This window comes from Lissotriton helveticus, chromosome 6 (genome assembly GCF_964261635.1).
Source record: "Lissotriton helveticus chromosome 6, aLisHel1.1, whole genome shotgun sequence".
Classification (NCBI taxonomy): domain Eukaryota; kingdom Metazoa; phylum Chordata; class Amphibia; order Caudata; family Salamandridae; genus Lissotriton; species Lissotriton helveticus.
In genome coordinates, this window is record NC_136067.1 from 1,089,173,384 (window position 1) to 1,089,197,225 (window position 23,842).

The following is a 23,842-nucleotide window of genomic DNA, read 5'->3' on the forward strand; positions in this document are numbered from 1 at the left end:
TGGTTCTGCGGTGAGATCAACACCTTGTAGGTGACCTGGATTTTCTTGGAGATCTCGGCGCAGTGCACAAACGAGCTGGAGGAGCCCTAGCAGTAGCCTGTGGTATTGACTTTGGAGATGGCTGTGGAGCAGACCTTGACAGAGAGTAAGTTTGTGAATACTCGGAGTTTGGACTATGATGTACAGGCCACTGAAGGGCACTTTCTAGCCAGCATGGTGAGAGGTTAACTGGGATTTAAGGAGTCTATGGCTGATCAGGTAACATTTGTACCTCTGAAGAAAGTGAGTCTGAAGGAGACTTTGGCCTTAGGCGTTTAGATGATGCTTGTCCTGGGTCTGTTGGTGAAAGTGCCTTGACGTCAACTGATGCTTCAATGGCAACGCAGTGTGGACTCTCAGTGTCTGGCTAGGCTGATTACTCGATGTCAAACATCAGTGGGCCATTGACAGAGCAGTAGGTTAATCCTATCTCGAAGTCAACGGAGAACTTGTAGGGGTTGCATGCTTCAACATCGATCAGCGATGAGATGCCTTTGATGGAGTCTACTCCAGTGATGCATGTTTCAACATCGAAAGGCAAAGTGTGGCTGTCAACAAAGTTCCTCTCGGCAATGCATGCCTTTGTCGTCAACAGTGTCCCTCTCGATGATGAGTGCCTCAAGTTCGACCTGTGATGTTTTGCCGTATTTGGAGTGTTCGCCTGAGATGCAAGTCTTAATGTCAAACGGCGGTGCACAGCTGCCAACGGAGTCCCTTTCAGCAAAGCATCTCATGACATCATGGGGCAGAGCCCCTGCAGGCATTTGGTGTCTTGACATCGGTCGCTGTTGTTTTGATGCCAACAGAGGTTTCGTAGGTGATGTGTCCCTTGTATTTGAAGGCAGTTTTGACGTTGATCTTGATGCCGACAATGCAATAAAGCTTTAGAATTATAAAAGCGATCACCCATGGAACAGGAGTCGTAAATAAATATATATATATATATATATATATATATATACACACACACACACACACACACACATATATATATATATATATATATATATATATATATATATATATATATATATATAATGTCAGTTCCATTGTAGGCAAAAACTAAAGAAGAAATAGAACTACGATTGCGAAAACACTTCCTTCCAGATTATAACCAGCCCCTTTCCAATTGGTTAAAAAGGGGGAGGGCAAACCACAGTTCATTCAGGCACTGAAATCACATTGAGACTTCTCTCCATCCTCTAAACTTGTGGATCCTGGTGTCTATAGAAGTAAGCCGCGGGCAGCATATTTCAAGAGCAATTATGTATATCACAGTAGCCTTACGAATATCAGAGAGGAAACCACCATCCCTAGAGAGTATTGAGTGTATGTTAGAAATACTCTTCTAAGTTGATCAGGCTAGATTTTTTCCACCCCTGGGATATCTGTAAATATGGGAATATATATGTATGGAGGGAATATATGACGTTACAACGCAAACAATTACAACGCATGCTTTTACAACGCAGTTTTTACATCACAACTACCATTACATTGCATGATTTTACAACACATGCCATTACAACGCATTTTTAAAGACTACCATTACAACGCATTCCATTACAATGCATACCATGACAACGTATAATACTTTTAGTGCAACAGGAGGATAAGTATTGGATAGAGTAGGGTTAAAAATAATATTCCCACTCCAGTGAGTGCAAGAATAGGGAAAGTGGAGGGGTAAAAATTACTGTTCCCACTCGAGTGAGTGTAACAGTAGGGAAAGAGTTGGATAGCGTTGGGGTAAAAATTATTGTTACAATTCCAGTGAGTGCAACAGTAGGGAAAGTGTTGGATAGCGTTGGGGTAAAAATTACTATTCCCATCTACCCCAAAACCAATACAAACACTAAAACTTAAAAAATCTCCTTTACTTACCTTATAATTTGTTGCAATGGCATGTGTTGTAAAGGTATGCGTTGTTATGGCATGCTTTGTAGTGACATGCATTGTAATGGCATATAATGTAAAGGCAGTTGCATTGTAACAGTTGCATTGTAAAAGCAGTGCAATGTAATGACTGCGTTGTAATGGATGTTTCCCGTATGGATGTGTAAGAAATTGGATTATTAGAAGGCCAATACGTGAGGCCTGCACAAGTGATAGGTCGACAATTTGTCTGTACTGGGAACCAAGCACCCCATAGTAGCACTTGAATCTATCAGTGTAGCACAGCTAAACAGTCCAAGGCGTACTCAGATAAAGTGATTTGGGCTAATGATCACAGTCTGCTGGCATGCAATAATAACACTCAAAAAATTATTGTCCAGTCAGTGCTTTATCTTTGAAAAATGAAGAGTACATTTTGTCCACACAAGCTACTAAATACTACACATTAATGTACAAATATATATACACCAGGCAGATTGAGACTACCTTTGCTGCCATACTGGGTCATGACCTCTAAAATCACAGTCCCCCCCAACCATCCAGATAAAACATCACAATATGAGGGGGTACCACGTTAAATAAAACCGGCGTATTGGCTTTTTCAAACTTCACCACATCAAAATGAAAGACACGCTTATTAACCTTATCAAGGGGCCATTACAAAAATATTATAAGGAAAGCCTATTAGCTTTATCAAGGGCTCACCATGGTAAAAAAACACTAACCACGGTAAAAATCACAATTATACCTTTGAAAGCAATGGCCAAGATTAAATGTAGTCACCGGGTCAATAAAGCATTGTACTGTTTGCCAAAAATATTATTAGTAATACACTGTCAATAAAGGATTTAAAATGAGCATAACAAGAGTCTTTCTTGTACAACTCTAAGCCACATAGAATGCTGCAGCCATAGGACCAAACACTAGAGATTGTTGCATTCCCAAGTTGTCCAACAAAAGATCCAACCTTAGGAGTGTTTTAGAAATGATGGAAAAGTCTCTTCAGTCAGGTTTCCTAAGATTGGGGAGACTTAAGATGAAGTTTAAAAAGTTAGACAAGGGTGTCATGTGGGCTTCTTCAGCCCACCAAACATATCCCTAGGGCACTTGGTGGCGCCCCAGCCTTCCTGGGGCCACCACACGAAAGAGAAACTTATGGGAATTAAGCACTGCAGGGAATTCTGCGGTGGTTGCTCACCAGAACAGTGAATATTTTATTATTGGCTACCCTGCTGCATTCAGTAGAGCCATGAACCTTTCTTTTGCTCTTCTATATTCTCATAAGGATATCTGGTCCCACCAACGACAACCCCAAGGCAGATTCCAAGCCTCAGCGATTCCAGCCCACTCCCTCTGCCTGGCCAACTCCAATGTCTGGTGTGGGGGCCAGCCTGTCTTCTTTCTTGCTTCCGCCATGCAGAAACACTTCCCTTATGCTCCAACGGCTGGTAGCAGCTTCCTTCTTGTGGTTCCCAGAAATGGGTTCCTGGGACCAAGTATTTCTTTTCCGGGGCCTGGGACCCCTTTAAAGTTATGCTGGCCCAGGGGATGGGATCTCCGGGCCAGGAGAGAGTCTGGGGAGGGGGCTCCCACACATGCCCCCTCCTTGGAAAATGGTTAAAAAAATCTCAAAAGTGACCAATGAGCACTGGCCCACCCTGCAGATAATTTAAGAAAATACGGCAGAGCCCCCCATGCTCATTTTGTCCAAAAGGGGTCATAAGTCACAAAGTTTAACAATTAATATCTCAGGGCTGTTGGGATGATTTTAACAATAATGGGCTCGTTTTACACCTGATGGCGAGCTCCTAGGTACCTCAAAAGGAGTGCAGTCTGTGGGAATCTGGTTTCACTGCCTGCCTACGCCTCCATTATCCTTTACTCTACTCTCCGAAGACCCCATGGCCTCCGGGCGGTAATGCAGGACATCTGGGGGACAGTGGAGCCCAAGTCTTCCCCCAACTGGTCCACATGCTGTAAAAGGGGGCTAGTATAAGTGGCCCTGGAGAGAATCAATAGTCCGGTGGTCATCTTCAGACAGAGTCCTCAGGGGGTTGGCCTTCCAGCTGTCCCTAGTGTTGCCACATTGCAGGTCCAAAATCTTTCTCTCCTTAATGTTCTGAGGTGCCATCTATATACCCAGTCCAGCTAAAGAATCAGAAGCACATTTTTTTATATTTTGCCCCAAATATACGCCCCCCCCCCCCCAGGAAAATTGGATTATACCAATTTGTAAAATTTTGGGTGTCACACAGTAAGTACAGACATTGCACCTGTTTAGCCCTGATGCTCAGTATCCAATAGTTTTTGCTCTTTCGAGATTTTTCAATTGGGTCTGGAACATAAGAGCGCGAAGCTTGAAGCGTGTTCCCTTAAACTTTAAACTTCACTTGGGAGCAATCGGCTCTTAATGGTTGACTTGAGCCATGGCGGGGTATATGGCTTCAATCTCTTGAAAATTAAACTCTACTATGCCTATGTGTGTCAAACGTTTCACACAGCCTCTAAACTGTATAATATGCCTTATTATGACAGGTTTGGTCGGGTCGTCTATTGGATGTCTATCATGCTCTAGGAAATTGCTGTTGCTTTTTGTTCTATTTTGCCTGCCTGCTTATGGAACTTTTCACTTTTTAACTGTGACGTTAGTTAAACTTATTGAGCTTTTAGCACTAGTCACTTTATAAGCAAATATGTGGATGCTAACTTTGGACTCTAGGGAGGCCTTAATATTCTAAGTTAAAGTGCTTTCATGACTGTGGGTTTAGTTAATAGCCTAAAGTTACCACTTTCTTTAGCTCCACAGATTATGTTTTTTGGTGAGGTGGTGGTGTCAGGGTGCATGCAGGATGCCCATGTTAACCATCTGTGCCTGCATTATGTGCCTGTGACGTTAGTTAAACTTATTGAGCTTTTAGCACTAGTCACTTTATACGCAAATATGTGGATGCTAACTTTGGACTCTAGGGAGGCCTTAATAGTCTAAGTTAAAGTGCTTTCATGACTGTGGGTTTAGTTAATGGCCTAAAATTGCCACTTTCTACAGCTCCACAGATTAAGGGGCATATTACCAAGGGTGGCGATAGGCAATTATCGCCGGTTTAGCGGCCGTTTTCGTCCGCTAAGCGGCGATAATTCTATCGCTCTATTAGCAAACTGCCGCTAACTGATGTTGGCGACAGCTTTTAGGCGATAGCGAGCGGTTTGGGGCCCGTCTTGCATGTCAGCGATATTTATCGCTAATGACATGCAAAGTGGGCGTACCCAACCTGTTAGCGACTGAAAGCAGTCACCAACGTCGCTATCGCCTATTAGCAAGGCAGGCGTAGCGATGGAAATATTCCCGCTATCGCCAAAAACTAACGCCTGCTCAGACCAGTTCTTAGCCATGTTATCCAATGGGAGATGGATAACATGGCTAAGAGCATTTCGTCGCTAATGCGTGAATATCGCTGTATTCTCAGCGATATTCACGCATTTCGCCGCTATCGCTGGATATTTTAGCACAATGGAGAAAAACGTTGCTAATAGCATGTTTTCTCCGCTAACATATCCAGAGATAGGCAGCGATAAAAAAAAATCGTCGCTAAGCCTATTTAGCGATAAATATCGCTTCTTATTGGTAATATGCCCCCAAGTTTTTTGGTGAAGTGGTGGTGTCAGGGTGAATGTGGGATGCCCATTTTAACCATCTGTGCCTGCATTATGTGCCTGTAGCACACTTAAAATGAAGGGAAACGTCAATAGTGAGCATCTGCATTCTCTGTCTTCTGGTTGGCTGAGCATTTTATAGAGGGTGATTATATAAAATAATTGACAAAAGCATGTATATCCACCGAAGGTCCCGGCTACTGGATTTGCAGACACCACTGCAGCTACAGATAGTAGTTAGGAGGAAACGCCCGGAGATCAAATGTAATAGAACATACCTGTGTGGACAAAATTTACTGAAAAGGAAAAATGCTTTTTACACATTTGCAGCACCAGCCCCGCATAACTCTGTCTTTGTCATTCAAGAACGCATTAAGTCGTTCATAATGAGTAGACAATGAAACCATTTTGAAGGCGAGACATTAATTAATCCAACAAAAAGAGAACAGAATATGTTTCCCCCAAATTAGCTTTGCTAATGAAAGAACAATTGCGGTGTCACAGACTTCTTTCATTCCTCAGTGAAGATTAATTATCTCACTGGCAAGATCCTTTCTGTGTCTGGTGCAAAGCTATCACTGAAATAAATGATCTATCTTTGCTTCTCCTAAATAGTTTTAGAAGTCATTCTTTGTCAGTGCCGTAATTGATACACTCTGCTTCTCCCTAGAATGTGATCTTTAATAATTCAGAAATCATCACAGAATCCTCGACAAAGAACAGAAGGCATTATTAACAGGCAATGCAAAAGAGGTATTGAAACGTTTTGTTTTCTTGGATGCAAGTGTCAAACATTCAGAATGCTGATTGGGCAGGCGAGTGTTCATTGTTTAACTTAACCAATTATTTGCACTTAATAGAAGTAAATAGCATTAGTTAAGCCAATATGTCTCCCTTTTTCCAATGTTTTCTGGCCACCGCTATTGATTTTGCCAAAGACTGATGCTTTTACAAAGCACCAGCATTAGTAAAGCCAATAGCAGCAAACAACGATTCCAAATGCATAGCAACCAAATTGAAAACATTTTTTTTACACTTTCAAGATCAGCACAGTTTTGGGTGATGCAATGTGACAGACGAGGCAATACAGTGGCCATCTGGAAAAACTAGAAAACATTGGGCCTCATTTATGAGAAATGGCGCATCGCTGCGTGAAAGCAGCGATGCGTCACTTCTCAGTGCGCACTCCTTGCGACATACCTCATGCGTCATATTTAATGTATGATGCATCATGTCGCAAGGAGTTACAGATACGTCAGTATTTCTGACGTGTCTGTAAGCGCAAACGTGACGCATTGCTGCAGTGTGCCACAAAAGTGACGCAACTCCAGCAATGCTTCCTTTCACATGGGGCAAGCCCCATGTGAAAGGGCCTGCGTCAGTCTTATGCCTGCTGTGAGGCAGGCACAAGATTTTGACGCAATGGTGTCCTAGAAGTGGCGCTGTGAAATCTCATAGATTTCACTGCGTCACTTCTACGACCCTTTCTTGCGTCAATACGCCTCCCAGGCATACATTATACCTGGCGCAGGTGTAATGTGGCGCAGGGGCTTACAAAGTGACGCATCTAACAAGATGTGTCACTTTGTAAATATGTCGCAACAGGGTGCATTTTTTACGCCACTGGTGCGTCACAAAAAGTGACGCACCGGCAGCGTAAAAGTGACGCACAGCCTCATAAATGAGGCCCATTGTTCTCTATACTTTCTATACTCTCAAGATGGCTGCCGCAAAGAGACAGCAGACATTTTCATTTTGTGTAAGATAATGTGACAGTCAACTTGAGAGTGCACTAACAGGGTTGGCTGAGAGAGAAACAGGCAAGTGGGGTATGAGTCAGCAGCTAAAAGCGGCCAGCCTCTTTCTGCAGTGAGCTAGGAGGGGAGGAGGCGCAATGAGAGGGACAGGTTAAATTATTGCTGAGCTTGAGGGGTACAGGAGGGGAAAGCAATTGTGATAAAGAAAAAAGGACAGAGGCATGGGGGGGTCACCAGAGAGAAGAGGAGAGAGCAAGAAAACACATGCATTGCTATGCAGTGCTAAAAGCAAAAGAAAACATTAGTTTCCTGAATGTAATATCGGAGGTATACAAGTCAGCCGATCAAAAGGATGGTAAAAAAGCTATGTTCAAGGAGAGGGACAAATACAAGTAAAGAAAGGAAAGTCATTGAATAAAAATCAGGCAAATGAAATTGAAATGAAAGTAACCAATGATATACAACGCAACGCACACCATTAGTATATTGTCTGCAATAGCTCTATAGGTGAGACCCATAACGGATATGGGAGCAGTTCACAGAATAAATGAGAGTGCACAAGGATCCCCAAAACATGAAATGTCATTTCTCACAGAAAATATTTGCTGTGTAAATCTGTTATTGGAATAATCTGGATTTTTTTTGCGAAATGAAGACAGGGGGTTTGCTACACTATTGTGCTAAATCCCAAATTTACAGAAAGTAGTAGGTACAATACATTGCTCCACATCCAGCAACATTTAGGAGTATGCATAATGCTGACAAATAATTTAAGCAAATCACACACAGCATGACCACATCTTAAAGACATATACAATTATTTGTCAATTTGTGATCAAACCTTGTACGACGGTCCAAGTAAGGACCACAATGGAAAATCTGCCACCCGTTGACCATTGCCCCTTCTTTAGGGAACCAGTGAATATGAAAAAGCCAGGGATGAGCCAAGATCTTGATTATTTAAAGAGAGGGTGATTCCATAACATTTCATCACCATGTTCTCCTACATTTGTAAATCCCTTTGATACATTTGGTGAATTGATCATTTGAAAAGCCCCGTGTGAGGCTTGCAATCTCACTTTTGAGCTTGCACCCTCCTGAGAAAAGCTTTGTAGTAATGATCCTACATCTGTGACGTAGGAAACATTGATTGACCATCAAGAACACAGAATTGTAACATAGGAGGGGAAATGGCATTTCCGCAAATCACTAAGTGAACAAAATATCATGGTTGTTGTTTTCACACCCAATAGCTGATTGGTCCAGTGAGAAAGAACCCTGCTACCTGTAATGGTACCCCATGCTGGCCAGTGCACCCTCCGCCTAGCTTCTCCACCATCTGCGCCCTCCATGTTGCTCTGCGAAACCATGCTTCAGAATATGCTTTCGCATATTTTTTCTTTTTTTTTGTCGATCCAACTAGGATTGGCAAATAAAAAGAAAACAAAAAAAGCAATGGTGCCATTTTGTGGATGTGCGCATGCAAAATGTCGAGGCCGCGCTTGTCTTTTCTTATTTAGCCATGATGCATTACTTCCGGGATGCTGCACAGCATGGCTACAAACCATTGACAATAAATGTTTACCTTACTGCCATGATTCTTATCTTTAAGTCAAATGTGCATATGTTTCTTGCACATCTGAAAGGTGCACTGTGATGATTGCATAGTACAGAGTCAAAACGTGCAAGATATCCCAGCAAAGCCTGGAATTGTGAGTTTACTAATATTTCTTCTGCATAAGTAGATAATATCAGCTTTTTTTATTTTTATTAACAGGTGATTAAACTCCACATCATAAGCAATGTCCAGAATGAGTCTTACCATAGTCTGTATTTTCTGGCTCCCAACAATTTGATGGCCAAAAATAGGGAGTCTATGGAAAAGAGAAATAGAGGGAATTTGGTTAGACAACCATAAACCACTGCCCTTCTTTAACATGCATTTACATTGTGTTTTTCCTCAAAGGTTTGATGAAATTAGAACTAAGGTGCACACAAGTCTTTGCCAGTCATAGAGTGGTGGCCAAGAGCCAGAAAAAACATCTCAATACCAGAAAATGTCAACGGTAGAGCACGCTTATATAATTTTCTCTGCCCATAACTCACTAAAATAAAGACATTTATGGCTAGTTGTATAGATTTTCCAGCAACCCTAAAATTGGACCATACTCATGTTAGAAAAAGTGACTTTTCATTTTATGGTAATTAGTAATCTGTGCACGTGCTGCATGTGTGCAAATTAAAGTGCACACATGGTTTAATCCCAGGCATATTTGGGGAGAGGGAGGTGCAAGGCCAGCTGAATATGTTAGTGCACTAGCATCTGTAGTCTTCCCAGCCTCGATTCCCCGGTGATAGTTTTGCAAAGGAGACAGCAGAGCTGTGTGGAAACTGTTGACGCACGTACACCAAAGATCATGCAGGGCATGAGTATTGCTTTCACCGTTATATTTCCACTCCTAAAGGAAGGTTAGAAACAAATCCTGAATATGTCCCTGAAAGGCCTTTTCAGGGATGTACATACAATAAAATAGGCTTTCATGAACACTTGGATGGAGGGGTACAGGGCTGCTGACATCAGCAGGTCCCTATTTCTCCTCACAGGACGCTCAAGGAATTTAGGGGCATATTACCAAGCAATAGCGATAATTATCGCTATTGCTTGGTTAGAGACAAAAATGTATCGCCGACCTGCGGCGATTTTTATCGCAGATAAACCTTGCTATTACCAAGGTTTATCGCAAATGCGATAAAAATCGTCCGCAATGCATGAATATCGCTGAAAAGTCAGCGATATTCAGGCATTACCGAGCTAATGCTCTTAGCCATGTTATCAACCTCCCATTGGATAACATGGCTAAGAACTGCTCAGGGCAGGTGTTAGCTTTTGGAGATATTCGCGCTTAGCGCGAATATCTCCAAAAGTTGGTAATAGGAGATAGCGATGTTAGCGACTGTTTCCAGTCGCTAACATCTTGGCACGCCCACTTTGCATGTCATTAGTGATACATTTCTCTGACATGCAAAGAGGGGCCCAAGATGGTCGCTATCTCCTACTAGCTGTCGCTAACTGGTGTTAGCGACAGCTAGGTAATAGGGAGATAATTTTATCTCCGCTTTCTTGGCTTTTAAAGCCAAAAAAGCGGAGATAAACCCCCTTGATAATATGTCCCTTAGTGATTGTGTTTAATAAACAGGTGTGCACCTGCTTTATTACTTTTTCTCAAGTGTGGACTAAAATGCACACTTAACACGTGCACTGCCAAAAAGCCTCTGTTTCATAAAGGTTATATGAGTAAATCCGGACTGGTGTGCATTAGAGTATGGAGCGCCCTCCCCAGCCCTTGGAGCATGCATAGGAATATGCCACACACAGAGCTCTGGATTGTACATCCTGTTCCTCAGCATACAATTACACACTGCACGCTCAGTGTGTCATAACCTTCAATACCTACACCTTAACACCTCCCAGCAAGTTATGTAATTTGTTGAGTCGGCCCAGAACTGCAAGGGTCGTAGCTCACATAGTTTCACGCCATAAAATCCCCCCTTGTTAAATAAAAAGTACAAACAATAGTCACATCATATCTCTTCAATAAGGCGTTGAGGCGCTCGCACTAGTCGGCCAGACAAGTAGTATGAGATAGTTGAGATGCACTCTGATAGTGGCACTGATGGCACCGGTTCTGATTCTTAATCTGGACTGTCAATAGGGGTTGCCTCATTCATGATTGCAGGAATTAGTGATCTTCGAGGTAGATGCTTAAGTACGACGAGTCCCATGTGATATATGCTTTGCATGGATCCACATCAAATGGTGTGTCTGTTTTCTGTTCTGTTTCTGCTTGACCAGGACCCACTCACCTTCATTAAAGGCTGTTTCCTGAGCCTGCCGCCGATGATCAGCATATGTTTTTATCTGGCACTTCCAAAAAGTGTCTGTGATGCAAACCTTATCTGTATCAAAGATCTGTCTACTGTACACTGGGACAGTTTAGTTTCGATGGCTCTCCCAAATAGTAAGGTGGCAGGACTCTCAGCAGTTGTGGTATGAGTAGTTGAACGATAGGCATGGAGGGCTTGGCTTAGGGCCTGGTTTAAGTTGTTTCCCTCCATCCATGCTCGTTGAGCTACACATTTAAGGGTACCAATGAATCATTCAACAACACCATTAGCTTGAGGCCACAGAGGTGATGCTTTTTTGGTGCTTGACATTTTGTGTGACAAAAACGTCCTTGAATTCTTGCTATTGAACAAATTTAAGAATGGTGGGGATCCCCTATGCTGCAAAGATGTCATCCTGCCATTCAATGACCTTATCCTGGGTAGTTGACGACAACTCTTCTACTAAAGGAAAATGTGAATACTCATCGATGACTGTTGGGAGATAATGTCTGTTTTCTAAAGGCTCGAAGAAATCAACTCAGGGGCATGTTATCAACAAATAGCGATATTTATCGCTAAGTAGGGTTAGCGGCAATTTTTTTATCGCCGCGCATCACGGGATTTTATTGCTGAGATAACGTGCTATTAGCAGCGTTTACCTCAAAAGCGATAAAATTCCCGGCAAAATTCGTGAATATCGCTGAGAATACAGCGATATTCACGCATTATCGCTAACAGGGTCTTAGCCATTATATCCACCTCCCATTGGATATAATGGCTAAGAACTGGTCTGAGCAGGTGTTCGTTTTTGGAGAAATTCGCGCTTAGCGCAAATATTTCCATCGCTACGCCTGTGTTGGTAATAGGCGATAGTGATGTTAGCGGCCGCTTTCATTCACTAACAGGTTGGGTACGCCCACTTTGCATGTCATTAGCGATAAATATCGCTGACATGCAAAGCGGGCCCCAAACCGCTCGCTATGCCTACAAGCTGTCGCTAATTGCTGTTAGCGACAGCTTGCTAATAGGGCGATAGTATTATCGCCGCTTAGCGGCCGAAAACAGCCGCTAAAGCGGCGAAAATTGCCTATCGCCCCCCTTGATAATATGCCCCTCAATTCTTTCCCACACATGTGCAGGAAGGTCAGACATTGTCAATGGGTGTTGTGTCACTTGGGAGAAAGGTAGTTGCTGTTATACTTCCTCATATACGTGGGGTAATCACACTCTGTGTCTTAGGTCTCTTTTGGTAGCTACAATGCCATGACGTCCTTCATGGGTGAGTTCAATGACATGCTGTGTTAGGCTCTCAGGTATGATAATTTGTGAGTCTCTCAACACAACATATTCCTTGGTAATAGACAGTTCATCCTGTACATTTTTTTTAATTCAACTTCGGCAGCCAAAGGTCAAGCATGCTTCTTCCATGATTGAGTTTAGGATAAGCATGTGCTTATCAGCCTTAGTAGCAGCCTTGATATGTTCAATAGATAGGGCTGCTGGTGTGCTGGCCCTCACAAATAATTTAATGTACTCCTCAGCCCCTGTGAATGTCGAATTGTAACAGTACTCGGGAAAAGTAATCAGCAGGGTACTGATCTTTATATGGCTGTGCACAATTGCAGAGTTATATTCTTGCAGCTGCAATCCCTAAATCTCATTGCAAGGTGGCATCATGGCTTTCGGGTTTCCAAAAATAGTAAGCATAGCTTAGTGATCTGTTTTGATAGCAAAACGCTTTTCGTATAGAAACACATGAAAATGTTTGCAGACCCAGACTGTAGCTGGGCTTTTTTTCTCCGGCTGAAAATAGGCATGTTCTATGTAAGAAGACAGGCTTCAACAGGCATTGCCACAATGTGTCTCCAAGAATGTAGATGAACATTATGTTGAGCAAGGATTGCCCCAGCCCCACCGAAATCGCAAAGACTGTGATCCCAGTATGTAACTTAGGGTCAAAATAGGCCATCTCTGTTGCATTTTCAATCACAAATTGTATTCTTTTGAAGCTTTGATCACAATTATTAGACCACTGGAAAGAGACATCTAGTTTTGTCAAGTCTCTCAATGAGGCACTCACAGTAGCAAAGCCACAAATAACTTGAGCAATAACTGGCCATAACTAAGAAGGATTGCAACACGGTGACATCTTGTGGGAGTTAGGTAGCTTATAGTGCTTGCACTTTATATGGGTCAGGAGTCATTCCCCCATCAGAGAATAGATGCCCAAAGGATTTTGAGTTTGGTCTTGTGAAACTCACTCTGTTACATTTAGAGTGAGATCTGCACAGGATCACAGAAGATAGACTGTTGAACGTTTTGACGCACCGCTGTCTTTGATAAAGGTTAGGAGGCAACTGTTGACTTTTATTGTAATCTTGGGGCACTATCCAAATGAATTCTGTTGTTTTGTGTGGTGATTCGCTTTTGCCTTTTGTTCTTCTTTACAAACAGCCAAACCTACACGTGCCTGTCCTTCCTTGGTTGATGCCATCATTGCACATCCATCTTCCTCACTGATGCTCGATAATTACGTTGACAAGCCTTTCTAGGATGAACTTGACTACGATCGACTTTGTCTGGTTTCTACTGATCGTAAATTATGTTGCTTTTTTGCCTTGTGACCATGGCAAGAATGCTTCTACAACCTTCTGACATCAATTTTCTCTTCTTGCTGTGATGTAGTTAGTATCCCTTTCATTTTGCTAACCATTATGAAGGGATTTTCTTTACCGCAACCTTTGCACGTTTGTCCTATGGCTGGACATCTGCGTTCATGTGAAAATTAAAACATACATCAGAAACACAACTTTATCTTCTTTGAAGAAGTCGACTTGCATGCTCACTTGAGCTCACTTTTCATGACCAAAGCTAATTCATTTTTCGCAGTTTCAGCTTCAATATCAGCGGCTTCTCAATATGCTTTTTCTTCTGCTCTCCAGGAGCACTTTTTCTAAGCTAAGCATCTCTCTCAACATGCATCTTCTGAAAGAGTCGGAAAGCCATCAATGAGTTGGAGAGGTATGGCTTCTCATCATTAAATTCACTAAACTTGCAGTGTCTGATAAGCACATCAAATCTTTCAAAAAACTCATCCATTGTTTCACCAGCTTGCCGTCTTGCTTGGTTTAAAATTTACATTTCATATTCGACATTTGGCATTAGATTGAACTTGTTTACCAATGCTTCCTTTGTCTGATAGTATGATATTGCATCATCTTGTGAAATTTTCCTCATCACTTCTTTCACTCCTTCACTGACAAGGTTCTTTAAATATTTAATGATTTTCTTATCATCTACATCTCCTAGGGCATCTATGATCGAACTTTTCAATCCATGCAGTCCACCTGGCGCCAATATTCTGCTCTTTAGCGGTGTTCAATGGCAGTGGCAGTTTCAGAAACACAGCTGCATCGCACTTCGCACTCTTCTCTACTGCCATCGAGAGCATATGCTATTCAGACCACAGTCACTGGTCTTCTGGACCGGTACCTTCTGCAAGCACTGGCTGTGTGCTTGTACTTGGGTTGTCACCCCTGACCGGCGGTCATAAGACGCCATCTTCTTTCTGGCGGTAAGTGACAGTTTAATCTCTTGCGCTTGTTCTTCACTGTCTTTAGCTTTCTGCATCGTACTAGTTGTGACCGTTTTTAGCATTTCGTTTTGTATCGATGATGACTCTGTGTTATGATGTGATGAAACAGCTTTCCTTTTGGCCTTACATGGGGATTTCTGGCAGGCTTTTCATTTGCGGTCCTCTACAGGGTCATCAACTTCTTTGAGGGCCATTTATAGGCTAAAGTTTAATAATTAACTTGGGTTGGAGTGGGGCTTCGACTCCACGCATGCCAACATCGAATTGCTTCTCACCGACTTGGGCGCATGTGGCAGACACAAGCAGTTTGCCGTAGCTTTGAAAACTACCAGGGAGAACAGTCTTGTTTCTTTAGGGCACCAATCCTCTACTTATCACTAGTTGTAGCAAAGGAGATTGCTAATGAATATGCAACAGACATATAATAACTCACTGCACTCGGTATGTCATAACCGTTAGGAACCACACTATAACACCTCCCAGCAAGTTGCGTAATTCCTTGTTGAGTCTACCCAGAAATCAAAGAATCCTAGCACAAACAGTCTTGTGACTTTTGCGAGGTGTAACCAGCTCCTGGCTAATGTTCACACAGCATTTACTGACTTAGGGGGGTGAAAGTAAACACAAGTTGGGGACCTTTGCATGATGATACACATAAATATTATAGAACCTACAAGATTGCGATCTCTACCCCACCTCGTACTGTAGAACGTGTTTATATTTCTTAAACTGTGATCTGAAAAAGGTTACTTGATCCATAGTTATGGTCTGAACCTTAAGCTTAATGAACCTCCTCTAATTAGTTCTCTGCATCCCATTGACATCCACTATTGGTGAACGTAACCTCAATAAAGTCCCAGCAAAATCATGTTGTATGCCATATGCATTTATCAAAAGTTCAATAAACACCATGGAATTCGCAGATTGGATATCCAGTTCTGTTCGTAACATTTACAACGGTATAGATTTTCTAAGGCTAAGGGTGTCTTTCTAAATGGAATGTAAATTACATACAGAATCAATTCACAAAAGAGGATTGCTTTTATATTAACTACTAAATTATCTTGGCCCTATAGGCAAAACTGAACATCTGTAAAGAAAATTATCCATAGTCAATAGACGCTGTTACTCCTCTCATGACTATACTTGCATGGGTTTTAACCTCTGTCAAGGGGCGTTCCATATGAATCAGTCTTGAAACATCACACCAAGTATCCATAGATATGAGCCAGATCTAAATGATTGCCTTCAAATTTAGCAGCGTTTTTGTTTTTGTAGCTCAACAAAAGCTTTGTGTTTGTTTCTTTTAGTATTTGCAGGCATATCACTCTCCTCATCATACATTGAAAGTATCAAGGTTGCATTGGCTTAATGGGAGGGATGAAAGTATGACATCATCTCCATAATGTAATGCTAGTAAGAAGCAAGCCTATTCTCACAGTGGGTGGTTGTTCATCATCGACAGTGTTGCATAGAGGCTGTGATTGACAGTCCAAGTGGCAGGGATCATGCTTCTAAATATTTTATTGAAAGTAACAGACATTATGTTAGTGGGACTGCTTAGGGTAAATGTTGTTGGACATTAAAGGTGATCCGTTTGTTCAACAGCAAATATCTATTTACTTAATCAAAAGTAGACATGAAATCCACTAATGTACAGTACGAGTGTACAGTAGACTAGCACCTTTTTTATTTAATGTCATCTTAACCAAACTATTTATGTACTGTTAAATGGTCTTGAATTATGAAAGTCTAGCTTATCAGGGGCATCATCTTTTCATTAGCTGAGGTCAGCTGGTGAATTCATGCTGCAATGGTCAATTATGTACTACTTAGGCTAAGCTGATGAGAGAATCCTGTAGATACAAGCTTCTCAATGTGCAACTTGCTTAGAAGTGGTGACCAGCATGGATCCTCTCCATCACGCAGGAACACTTTGGGGCATATTATCAAGGGGGGAGATAGGCACTTTTCGCCGGTTTAGCAGCCGTTTTCGGCCGCTAAGCGGCGAAAATTCCATCGCCCTATTATCAAGCTGTCGCTAACAGCAGTTAGAGACAGCTTGAAGGCTATAGCGAGCGGTTTGGGTCCCGCTTTGCATGTCAGCGATATTTATCGCTAATGACATGCAAAGTGGGCGTACCCAACCCGTTAGCGACTGAAAGCAGTCGATAACGTCGCTATCACCTATTCACAAGGCTGGCGTAGCGATGGAAATATTCCCGCTATCGCCAAAAACTAACGCCTGCTCTGACCAGTTCTTAGCCATGTTATCCAATGGGAGGTGGATAACATGGCTAAGAGCATTTTGTTGCTAATGCGAGAATATCGCTATATTCTCAGCGATATTCTTGCATTACGCCGCTATCGCTGGATATTTTAGCGCTATGGAGAAAAACGTTGCTAATAGCATGGTTTCTCCGCTAAAATATCCAGCGACAGGCAGCGATAAAAAAAAAAGTTGCTAAGCGCTTTTAGCGATAAATATCGCTAGTTGCTGGTAATATGCCCCTTTATTTTCCAAAACTGCAGTATAAATAAATGTTATTATTGCCAATGAGCCTTAGTAACTAATTAATAGGTAACTAGCCCACCCATCCTTTCCAGGAACTTTGGAAGGTTTCATGGAACAGATTAGTTGTTCCAAATTGCCAATGGCAGAGGGTCATTTGTAGCTTCAGCATCTATAATTAACCTAGAAGTACAGATATTTTTATAAGAACTTTGGGGGAAGCACCCTTTGCTTTTTGTTATAGTGGTTGGTATTGAAGGAGCCGGGTTCCACATTCTAGACTTACTCTGGAACCCCGGGCCGGTTACCTGTTTGAATGCTTTGCAAGTGTGGAGGGGAGGAAAAATCATTAGCCAACTACTTTACCAATTCCCATGAACCCAAAGAACCACAGACTCCTAAACCAATATATATCATTTTATTATAAAGCCAAAAATAGTTGGACATTTAAATACCTCAGTATGAGAGTGTCAAAATAGATGGGCACGAATAAAATTACTAATCTACGGATAATATTAAAGCAGTGCAACATGACCAAGATAGCCAATTTCAAAACTGAGACACAAATGATCATAGAAACCACATCCAGAGTCTTCTTCATGTATGGATAATAGATACTATACTATCTGTCCCTACAGTACCTCTATTGTGGAACCCCTAATTAGCATTTCCTAGGCAAGTCCCATAAAGGTGCCAGCACGTGAAGACTTCCTAAGAAGCACATTCATGTTATATGAGTCGAGTAGCATGAATATTTCGTTCAGATGAACACCGCCTAGTAGATAATTTTCCATGAAGCAATAGTACGTCCAGGTTCGTGTTGACGACCTTGGTTCCTAGGCCTTTCCAGACACAAAAGAAATACTCCTTCATACTCATTCAAAGATATCCTCTCCTCCCTAGTCTGCCTAACTCCTGGAACAAAGAAGTTATTCTAAATAACGAGGACAAATTCTTGCACCTGCAAAAGAGACGTGAAAGAAACTTTTCCTTGGACACATAACTCGAATTAACAGTTTGACTTACAGCAAATAAGGGGGAACGAAAGTTAGGCCTATTGAGTTCAGCTAACATAAGAACAGTGCCCACTTTTAAAATACAAACATATATCAATCATCAATATGCACACATTATTTGAGCCTTTATATGAAAATTCATTAGTCATAAATACACTTCACAGGTATATAATTCACCTAAACACATACATCTACTACTTTAGTTTTTGATTACATAAAGAAAATACCTAACACTTCACTTACATGTTATTACACTTCTCATTCTGCTACCTTAATGTTAATACAACAATAGATTATATGTGGGTGCAGACTAACCATGAATATAGTTCACCCCTACAAAATAAAGAGCGATGTTGCTGAATATTTGTGTTTCAATAGGCGTTTATAAGCCAGTTCTTTATATATGTGATAACATTGGTTATTTCTTTATGATTCTGATGACAATAGGTAAATCCACTAGCGATCATGCCTGACTAATTCTACAATTTAATCTGTTTCTTTGGTTTGTTTTGCTATTAAACACCCCTTACAATTCCTTTTAATCACCTCTTTCTGGTTTGTGCTGACTCTGTAACTGGTGGAAGGAATTGTTTCTATTACAGAGGCTTCAATGCAATCTGCTAAATCTTCTTCCAACTTTGAGCCCTAGCTCATTAGTGGCTGCCATGCAATTGTTGCATGGATCAGAAAGGTTTTCAAGCGGGTACAACACTGAATGTAATTTGTAATGGAACGGACGCTGGGAGGAAGAGTTCTTCAAATTTAGCTCTCAAGGAGGGCGATTGATCTTGCCCGCCACGGCTAGGACGGAAGTACTGTGGTAGCAGAAATAGGGAGTGCTGGACACGCGATCTGCTTGGAAAGTAGGGCCAGAGACTTTCCTAAGGGTAGAGTGGACAAATTCTGTGATTGGAGAGATGACAAATGCACGCACTTTGAAGAGAATAGATTGAGCATGGGTAGCCAGTGTAGATCATGTAGGTGGGAGGAGATACAAGAGAGGATAGATAGAAAGTTCGATAAGGAGAGGAGCTTTTTCAATTTGTTCTATTTGCAGTTAATGGAACAGATGTACCAGAAGACTCTTTTTACATTCAAAGTCACATTGTTGCTGAGGACCTTAGCAGCTATGTGGCATATTTTAGTTTGCTTAAAGGTTTTATGCACCCCCAAGTAGATAATGTCTTCCTTGATAATTGAGTGATCCTTAACCCCTTACTTGCGCCCGTCGGCCAACGGCTGTTGCGAGCACTACCTCCAAAGTGCTGCACACATCCGTTGGCCGACGCTGTCCCGCCCACTTATTGGAACGCCCGCACCGCGACGGAATTGCCGCCGCGGTTAAGGCGTTAATATTCGAAAATACCTGCTTTCATACACCTTTGTGACCGGCCAAATGAGAAGTACATGTTATATATAAAAACAAGACACTTGAAATGCCTTTGTGTAATTCTTTACCATATCCATCACAATTGCCGACTTCTATGCAATTTTTAAAACAGAATTTTGGGAAGTACAGCAAAGGAAACTAATGTCATGTCTGCTGAATTTATTACAAACATCTATGAGACATCATGGAAAAATGTAAAATATTTTCTTTATTTAATCAGAAATTCTTTCGAGGGAGAGGAAAAATAGGCGCTAGAACATTTCTTTATGAGTACATTTGAGAGTTGAGTTTTTCAATTTGTAGGAGTAGTCAACATCTGACCACTTACTTTTCAGAAATCCTGTATCTTGCATCATTGTTTGTGTAGTTGTATCTTGCAGATGCTCTTTGGCTCTGCTTTCCTACAGTTGCTGATAAACTTCAGAACCTTATAGATTTCTAAAAAAGTTTAATTAATATTTGTCTTGGTCATGTTCTGTAGTTTTGTTATTCAATGTGAATTGAAATTAGTTCGGACACCTTGATGTGAAATTATGAGCTACGCCCCAAATCAACGCCACAGATATGGATCAAATGCAACAAAATACATTGATTTCAAACAAGTTTGCGCCATACCTTTTACATAGCCCTTTACTCCCGAACTATAAACTATTGAGGAGTTAGGAGAGAAACATGGGGCCAACACTATGGTATCATCGAGAGGTCAAAGTATATAAGTTATCATTCTTGCTACCCTTGGCATGTTGGTGAACGAAATGTCCATGGTCAGAGGAGGCTTATATCCTGCAGTGCATGGGCCAATTTGTAGATTAGCCCCTGCCTGAGTGCTGGAGTCTAACCAATTTTGCCTGCAAGGCTTATGCTCCAGCCTCTAGAAAACCAAACAGCTTGTTTTGGAGAGGAGTGTGAGTACTCAGTTTCATCTGGCCAAAGAGGCGACACAGTGGTTGCTCAGTTGTGGCAAGCCTGCAGTCTCGAGTGCATTCTAGAGACAAGCAGCCACGGCCCGTGGAGGGAGTTTCGGTGGGGCGGAGAGGCGGGGCTGGGGAGGGGCAGGGTGGGGGGTGCTAAAAACCGGAGTATGGATAATTGAAGGTAAGTAAACAATTTAATAAATAAAACGTAGCGCACCCTGCATTACATTTTGCGATGCAGGGTACGCTACGAAATTCGTTTTATTTATTAAATTGTTTACTTACCTTCAATTATCCATACTCCAGCTGGAGACAAGGTGAAACAGAACATTAATACCTTCTACATATCCAGCATACTGTTGAAAGAGAAGTTTTTTTTGGGAAGGACAGCTTATTGGCCCTGCTCATATCATGGTAAATGTACAATTGTGATTCTGCTTTAGGTCTGGCTACAGACGCTTTAGTTTCTTGTAGACCTAATGTCACCAGTATGCACACCTCACAACATACAACATAGACCATATAGGATAGCATGGAACATACAACATTCAAATAAGGACTTTCAGAAATCATTTGTCAGCTATCAGTTTGTTTGGCTGAACCCTTTAATGCATTGGCTTGTTGGGCTCTCCATCAGGCTTTGGATCAGCCCACAACATGTTACTGATATTTACATGAAGATTGATTCCTGGTAAAAACAATGGGGCATATTACAGAGGAGTGCGTTGGAAAACGCACAACGTACATTCCCGTATCACCGGCTATCGCCGGATTTCATCGCCTTTTTTAGCGCGCAATTATCAATGCGCATCAGGCAGGCGAATAGAAATCCGGCGATAGTCGGCGATATGGCACATTAGCGCATGAAAACAAACTTTGTTTTCATGCGCTAATGCGGGCCTTGATTATATGGGGGGGTGGATTCAGCTTTATGATCCACACCCCCATGTTATCAATGCCTAACGCCTGGTCAGAGCAGGCGTTGGGAGACCTGCGATAAATGAGTTTATCGCAGGTCTTTTCCTCCCATCGCCTTCCTTGGTTCCCACCTCCAACTACATTTTTCATGTGGTTGGACGTGGGATCTTCCACTTTGCATGTCATTAGTGATGTTTATCGCCGACATGCAAAGTGGGCTTGGGGCAGGCTTTAAAATGCCCTTGTTAATAGGGCTCTGGCAGTATCGCCGCTTTCTCGGCACAATTCGCCGAGAAAGCGGCGATACTTGCCCTTGGTAATATGCCCCAATGTTTTATGTTGTGCAAACACTATCACCCCACATTGCCTCGCTACTGCAGGACCCACCATCCTCATGGGAGTCACAGACAGGAGGTGCGGTGGATGAAGCAAAAAGTAGCTTTTATAAAAGCAATTTTTGCAAGGCGGCATTACTTACATGAGCGAAAATGATACATTAACAGGCCACAACAACTCTCCCACACCACTGTTCTTGCTGCAACCAAGTCCTACTACCCACCATCATCATCTGCAAGCCTTTGACTTCTCTGGCAGTGGGTGACATTCTCTTCCCATTCAGTCCCCGGTCAGCTCTAAAAGCAGACACAACTTTGGTGACTATTCTAATAAGACCACAATAGGTGTGCACTGTGTCAGTTTGCTTCTTTTTCCAGTGGGCTTATATGGGTTCATGTAATACAACATGATTGTCTGGTGGCCACATTGAATAAGCCGTCGAAGCTGTGTTTCACACAGTTGGGGATGACTGCATACAGGAGAGGAATAGGCAATGCCAATAGGTCTGGCTTTGAAATGCTAATTGATACAAATACAAGCATGCACATTTGTGAATGCTGGTGTCTGAAGCCATTAGCGCTCTAAAGCTAGAACTATTGTCTTTGTGAATGCTTCCTTTTTATCCGATTTTCGAGTAAATATTATGCCTTGTCCTATGTCTTAGTACTTTGTATAACTCCCCTAATGCTGTCAAGTGCAGAAGGCTAACAAGATAAATATTTTGATTTCATTTTAGAAAATCTTGCGGAGGGTATTGCTAGAACCCGGTATGTAGCCATGCACACATCTGGTTTGACGGTTTTTATGAGCTATTTGTTCTCAAACTGAGGGGCATATTATCAAGAGCAGGAGATAAAAATTATTGCCGCTTTATCGGCAGAAAACTGCTGATAAAGCGGCGATAATGGGCTTGATAATATGCTCTATGGAATTCCAATCGAAGCCCATGTTAGATGTCTTCACATCTAACATGGGCTTCGATTGGAATTCCATAGAGCATATTATCAAGCCTATTATAGCCACTCTATCGGCAGTTTTCTGCCTATAAAGCGGCGATAATTTTATCTCCTGTCCTTGATAATATGCCCCTTAGTTTTGCTTGTGAGAAACCTATGCAGTTGTGTTAAGTGAAACAGGAATCAACTTGAGCTACCGAAAAGCCCACTAATGGGAATATATGTGATTTTAGATATATGAGATACACCTGGGAGGGAGCTTAGGGTGGGTGGAACAGTTGGGGTTAGTTTATACGTTATGATGTTGAGCAGTGAGTATACGGTTTAAAAGAAATTATTCTGGAGCACTGATTCCAAATTCGTTTGTAGCACCTTCTTATGGGATTGGGGAAACAGGGATGTTGGACTATTGTAATGATGCACTAGAATACTGTTGATTTGTATCCGCAGCGCACAGTAGATTTAATTTTGGTGAAAGTAACGTCTAATAACGATGTAGACTGTTGAATATCTGAAATATAAATAAAGTTTGTTTAAGTAAAAAAAAAAGGGAATATATGTGATATTATACTCGCAAAATAAAATTTGACACAGGCCTAAACATAAATGGTCCCTGCCTTAAAGGTTTACACATGTCCTGTCAGTCCTATCTTCATGAACAGGCTGTTTGCTGGCACTTCTTCCTCTGTTCAAACTGACAAGTTCTGTAACTCACTGCAGATAAGGAACTGTTCAATTCAAAACAATGGAAATGGCCTGGCTGCTCCATAACAGACGACTCCCTTACTCCGAATACTGAAGAACCAATGCTAGACCTTCTGGGCCATGCTCCCGTACTCCTGGAATGGGGGCCTTGGTGCCACCGCCCCAGAGTCCTGCATTGGCGGCTACAGTCAAACATACTTAAGGATGATGCATTTAGAGGGGAAATAAGAGGAGTGACAAGCGCCTATTTTGATAATAACTGTTGATCCACT

At 41.9% G+C, this 23,842-nt stretch overlaps 1 protein-coding gene across 2 annotated transcripts in view; it reads right to left on the reverse strand.

Moving 5' to 3' along the window:
- Window positions 1-23,842, reverse strand: part of RGS7 (regulator of G protein signaling 7) — a 1,941,513-nt gene that overhangs the window by 602,815 nt on the left and 1,314,856 nt on the right. For both annotated transcript variants that reach the window (XM_078646934.1, XM_078646935.1), the window contains exon 6: window positions 9,166-9,217. In XM_078646934.1, the coding sequence (XP_078503060.1) occupies window positions 9,166-9,217 (52 nt within the window). The remainder of the gene's footprint in view (window positions 1-9,165; window positions 9,218-23,842) is intronic.